At 43.2% G+C, this 6,572-nt stretch overlaps 1 protein-coding gene across 1 annotated transcript; it reads left to right on the top strand.

Annotated features, from left to right (window-relative positions):
* Nucleotides 1-4,785: 4,785 nt before the first annotated feature.
* On the top strand, nt 4,786-6,021 carry LOC126704926 (uncharacterized). Its single transcript, XM_050403907.1, has one exon. The coding sequence runs from the start codon at nt 4,786-4,788 to the stop codon at nt 6,019-6,021; it is 1,236 nt and encodes a 411-aa protein (XP_050259864.1).
* Nucleotides 6,022-6,572: the final 551 nt, after the last annotated feature.

A 6,572-nucleotide genomic window follows, 5' to 3' on the forward strand; every position in this document is an offset into this window, starting at 1 on the left:
TTGTTGATGGACCATGGTGTTGCATTGGTGATTTTAATGCTATTTTGCTTGCTGCAGAAAAACAAAGTGCCTATCCACCACCATTTAAGCAGATGGAGGAGTTCGGTCTAACATTAGATTCATGTGGATTAGTAGATTTGGGATTTCGGGGGTACCCTTTTACATGGAATAATAAGAGACCAGGTAAAGCTAATACGAGATAGAGATTGGATAGAGCGGTGGCCAACAATGAATGGAAGAATCGGTTTCCTGCTACTATTGTAACCCATTTGGTGTCTCATGCTTCAGACCACCTTCCATTACTTATGCAGACCAGATCAGACAAGTAATTCAGAGGTAGGGGTACATGGGGCTTCAAGTTTGAAGAGTCTTGGCTTTTATGGAAGGATTATGAGAAAATAGTTGAGGAAAATTGGATTTCAAGGAGTGGGTTAGATTCAACCCTAACTGATATATAGGAGAAAGTCAAGGAATGTGGGGCAAGACTACAAGCATGGGGTTCTAGGAAGACCCAGCCTGAAACTGAAGAGATTAAAAGATTGCAAAAATAGGTGGAGATGTTGACAAGTATGGACTTAACAGTTGAACATAAAGCTGAATTTTTGAAGGTAAGCAAGCGGTTGGATGATCTTCTATTAAAACAGGAAATATTTTGGCATCAGAGGTCGAGGGTTTGTTGGTTGAAGCATGGCGACAAAAATACCAAGTATTTTCATTCTAAAGCTTCCCAAAGAAGACAAAGAAATTTTATTAAAGGGATATGGGACTCCTAACAAAACTGGGTGGAGGAGATTAATGATATTGTTGGGGTGGCGATGAATTATTTTGAGTCTCTATTCACTTCAGCTGGATGTGATCAAATGGAAGAATGTTTGAGCACAGTTCCCCACACAGTTACACCAGATATGATTGAAATATTATCCAGAGAATATAGTGCGGAGGAGATTAAAGTAGCTTTGTTCCAAATGGGACCAACAAAGGCTCCTGGACCAGACAGTATGAATGCTCTTTTCTACCAAAAATTTTGGCATATTGTGCGTAATGATGTAATCACTATTGTGTTAGATTTTTTAAATAATGTTAACATGCAGTCTGAAATTAATTTTACTCATATTGTCCTTATCCCCAAAGTTAAGTCGCCTGAAAGAATGTCTGACTACAGACCTATAAGCCTCTATAATGTCATTTACAAAGTCATATCCAAAGTGTTGGCCAATAGGCTAAAGATTATTCTCCCTCAGCTAATTTCATCTAATCAAAGTGCTTTTGTCCCCAGTCGGTTGATTACTAATAATGTATTAGTGGCATATGAGTCCTTGCATTCCATGCATAATAGAAGATCGGATAGAAGAGGTTATTTAGCTATGAAATTGGATGTCAATAAGGCGTATGATAGGGTTGAATGGCATTTTCTAAGGGGTATTATGGTTAAATTGGGTTTGCCAGAGGTATGGATTGATAGGGTTATGAAGTGTGTGACAACCCCTACATTCTCAGTTTGTATTAATGGCAAAGCTTATGGTAAGATTTGCCCTACGAGGGGAATCCGACAAGGTGATCCCTTATCACCCTATTTGTTTTTGTTGTGTGCAGAAGGTTTTTCATCATTACTAGCTAAGGCAAAAAGGGAGAGGCTGATTCATGGGGTTTCTATCTGTAGAAGAGCTCCTAGTATTTCACATCTCTTATTTGCAGATGACTCACTACTGTATTGCCGGGCAAATATGGAGGAGGTGCAAGCTATCTCTGATATTTTGCAGACATATGCAGTTGCCTCGGGTCAGTGTATTAACTTTGATAAATCTTTTGTATTTTTTAGCACTAATACGGTGGGTGAACGGAGGGAAAGGATTAAGGAGTTGCTGGGAATGAGGGAGGTGGCACGCTTTGAGTCCTATCTTGGGCTGCCCACTATGGTTGGAAGATCAAAATACCAAACGTTTTCTTATTTAAAGGAGAGAGTATGGAAGAAAATGCAAGGATGGAAAGGATTATTATTATCAAGGGCAAGGAAGGAAGTTCTCATTAAAGCCGTGGCTCAAGCTATTCCTACGTACACTATGGGCGTTTTCCAATTACCGGTGAAGTTGTGCAATGATTTGAATGCAATGTATGCGAAGTTTTGGTGGGGGCAGGTCAACAATGAAAGGAAACTACATTGGAAGAGTTGGAGTATATTATCTCAATCTAAGAAAGAGGGTGGAATGTGATTTCGGGACATAAGGAGCTTTAATTTGGCGATGTTGGCAAAACAAGGGTGGAGGCTTTTGCAAGATCAGGACTCTTTAATCTATAAGTGCTTTAAGGCACGATATTTTCCTCAGGTTTCATTTTTAGAGGCTACTGATGTTCCTAATAGTTCATATGTTTGGAAAAGTTTGATTGCTGCCAAACCAATTCTAAAGAGGGGCTGCTGTTGGCGGGTTGGGGATGGTGCCAATATTCGGGTTTTCTATGATAAATGGATGCCAAATTATCCAACAAACAGAGCTATTTATCCACCACTTGATGGAGATTGGGACTGTCGAGTATCGGATTTAATTGACTGGAATACTCATGACTGGAATCAAAGTATTATTGCTGCAAAATTTCACCCGGAGGATATGGAAGCTATGGTTCGGATCCCTTTGAGTAGGAGGAATGTACCAGATGTTTTGATGTGGCTTCATAATAAAAAAGGACTTTTCTCCGTGAGGTCGGGCTACCATATTACTAGAATGATTGCTAAAGAGGAGTATGGACTGATGGAGAATTCGAACAGAGGAGGACAAGGGGAGGTTTGGCAGAAAATTTGGAGATGCCATCTACCAAATAAAATAAAGGTGTTTGCATGGAGAGTATGTCACGATATTTTGCCAACGAAGCAAAATCTTGGTCGCCGAAAAATTGTTGATAACCGATCCTGTGAGATGTGCAAGCAGGGGGATGAATCTGTGCTCCATGTGTTATGGGAGTGTGGAGTTGCACAAGATGTGTGGGCTGGTAGCAAGCTGTGTATACAGAAATGGACAACATTCCGAACAGATTTCTTTACATTAGTGGAGGATTTGATGGAGCGGCTACAGGTGGAGGACTTGGAGTATTTTTTTGTTCAATGCTAGGTTCTTTGGAATCAAAGAAATTCGGTGGTGCACGGAGGATATATCCAGGATCCCAGTAGATTGGTACAGCGTGCAAAAGACTTTGTCCAGGAGTTTCGTGATGCCCAGACTCAGCTTTCTGTGCAGATTTCATCTGGTCCGGTGCAGCATCAGGTGCGATAGGTACCGCCATCAGGTTCGGTTTATAAGCTTAATGTGGATGCAGCGGTATTTGAAGGAATGAAGGCTTCAGGAGTTGGTGCGGTGATTCGGAATGAAAAAGGTGAGGTTATGGCGGTGATGGCGGGGAAAGGTTCTCAGGTACAGGACAGCGAGGAAGCTGAGGCGCTAGCTTGTAGACTAGCTGTGGAGTTTGCCTTAGAAGCTGGGTTTAGGGAGATTATTTTAGAGGGGGATAACTGTAATGTAATGAGGTCTATTTTGAGTCCAAAGTCTGATAGGGACAGGTTGGGACATGTGTATGATGACATTAACAGTTTGGGAAGGGAGTTTAGAGTCTTTTCCATTTCATGTGTTAAGAGGGGTGCCAACTCTGTGGCACATTCATTGGCAAAGTTTGCTAGACAATTAGATGGGGAGCTAGTGTGGTTTGAAGAAAATCCCCCACCTGCTGCTGATGCCTTGTATGGTGATACTTGCAATATTTTGAATGAATGAGATTGTCTTTGCTTTCAAAAAAAAAGAACTCTTAACATTTTTTTTTTTTTTTTTAATTTACTATCCTTTTCAGACGTTTTCTTTTCAAATATTGAATCCGACTAGTTACTATCAACTACTATTCCTAGTTTTAAATTTTAAATATTTTGTCCCATTTTTTTTTACTAGGCATTTTAACAAGAGGTGCCGGGAGTGGGACATCCTGGCTCTTAACGTCCTCCTACGGAGAAAAAATATGTTTTCACAGATATTTTTAAAGAGGTTATCTTTCCAAGTGTTGTCCCACTTCCTTTGCAATAAAGTTTTGATGGAAAAAGATGGCAACGGAGTGTGATCAATTATTAAAACATAGACTTGACCTTAATATGTACAACAAAAATTGAAAACCATGAATAGATATATAGAGGGACGTGCCCACTTTGGGTGTCCTATTTTTCTCTCAATTTCTAACAAAGATGGAATAAAAGTAAGAATGAATATTGATACGCCCGACCAAAATGGTAATCGTCCACACAAGGCAAGATAGGGACGATCTTGATAAAATCGTCCCAAGAGAGAAGGTCATCGCTCAAACATCCGGACACTCGTTCCCACTCTTCGCGGAGCGGTTACAAGACATTAATCAATCTTCAGACCGTTGGGAATGGCAGCTCATCATTAACACCCAGCAAAGACGTTACCAGGCTAGATTAAAGCCTCCATCAAGACTCCACCAACGGCTAGAAGAAAGGACCTGCAAACACACATATAAAAGAGCTAAACCCCGAGAGGGGCAGGGTAAGAAAACACTCTAGAAAATTACTCCCATTGTTCTCCTTTGTCAATCTTACTGACTTTGGCATCGGAGACCTTTTTGCAGGCACAACGCCGGCAAACTACTTCCTTTCGTTCGTTCACGAGTTGCAGAAGATTGGTCTGGCGAGGAACAGTTTCATCTGGACGATCATAAATCAACTGACGATCAAATCATCATCAGTTTGGCGCCGTCTGTGGGAACGACGATAAACGTAATCTGTCCCCAGTCCAAATGGAATCTAGTACAAACCCAGACCCTGCTGCGCTGGCCCTACAAGTCCAGTCGCTGTCAGCAACCGTGGAAGAACTCACAAGACAGAACCAAGAAATGAAACAACGACTACTACAAGAAAGCAATCGTGCGGATAGGGGAGACGATGAAGACAGCAACAGAAGGCGGACAAGTACTCCAGAGGAAGCAAGTTCGGACCTATTGAGAGAAATGAGGAAAGAGATGGACGAGCTAAGAAACGCCATAAAAGGAAAGACGGACCAAAGTTTGGAGAGAATCGTCCAGAAGACGGATTCGCCCTTTACCATAGCTGTCCAGGAGTGCCCTGTACCCTCCAAATTCCGTCTACCACAACTAGAACCTTTCGACGGGCTGAAAGACCCCTTGGATCACCTGAATACCTTCAGGACGACCTTAGGCCTCCAACAGCCACCTGACGAGATCTTCTGTCGCTCATTCCCTACGACCCTCAAAGGAGCAGCCAGGGAATGGTTCAACAAGTTGCCAACATCGTCCATCGACAATTTCGAACAGTTGAGCAACTCCTTTGTCCGTCACTTCGTGGGGGGGCAGCGACCAAAGAGAACTGCCGACCACTTACTTACCATCAAACAAGGAGAGAAGGAACCACTGAGGTCCTACGTGACACGCTTCACCCGAGGAATGTTGGAAATAGATGAGACGGATGACAAGGTACATCTCACAACCTTCAAAGCAGGATTGAAGTCCAGGGATTTTGTAGCATCCTTGGCAAAAAACCCCCCTAAGACGATGGCCGAGACACTGTTAAAGGCTCAGAAGTACATGAACGCGGAGGAAGCTCTGGCAGCTATTGATGGAGCAGATAAGAGCAGGGAAAAGAAGAAGGAAAAGGAGGACGATCGAAGAGGGCTAAAACGAGAACGTCATGACAGGAGAAATGACGATCGAAGAAGGGACGATAAAAACCCTCGTCCGTCAAAGTTCACCCCGCTGGCGATGCCCGTAGATCAAATTCTAACAGAAATAAGGGACGAACCATCCCTAAAGTGGCCAAAACCACTCCAGTCAGCACCTGGATTACGCGATAAGAGGAAATACTGCCGTTTCCATAAAGATCATGGGCACTACACGGAGGACTGCAGGGACCTGAAAGAGCAGATTGAAGAGCTCATCCGTAATGGGAAGCTACAACAGTATGTAAAAAGGGGGGATTTCAGCAGGTACGGACAGAAGAGCCAGCCAGTGAATGCATGAAGAGACGAAGATCGCCCCCAACCTCGTCCACAGAATGCGCTAGGAGAAATAAAAACCATCGCCGGGGGACCAACCGCCGGAGGGTCATTCAAGTCTCTCAGGAAGTCATACCAAAGACAGGTAAATAGCGTCCACAGTGTACCACCGTCAAAGCAAAGACGCACCAGTGAAGATTTATCCGAGAAGTTCACTATCCAGAATGGTTGGCCAACGTAGTCATGGTCAAAAAGTCAAATGGGAAGTGGAGGATGTGTGTCGACTTTACAGACCTGAACCAAGCATGCCCAAAAGATAGCTTCCCGCTGCCCAGAATCGACCAGCTAGTAGACTCCACAGCAGGACACAAACTTCTCACATTTATGGACGCGTTTTCAGGATATAACCAGATACAGATGGCCGAAGAAGACCAAGAGAAGACCGCTTTTATCACCAGCCAGGGACTCTACTGCTATCGAGTCATGCCTTTTGGGCTCAAAAATGCAGGGGCCACCTATCAAAGATTGGTGAATCAGATGTTCGAGAAGCAAATCGGGAGAAATGTGGAGGTTTAC

Source organism: Quercus robur, chromosome 11 (assembly GCF_932294415.1).
Source record: "Quercus robur chromosome 11, dhQueRobu3.1, whole genome shotgun sequence".
In the NCBI taxonomy this organism is placed as follows: Eukaryota; Viridiplantae; Streptophyta; class Magnoliopsida; order Fagales; family Fagaceae; genus Quercus; species Quercus robur.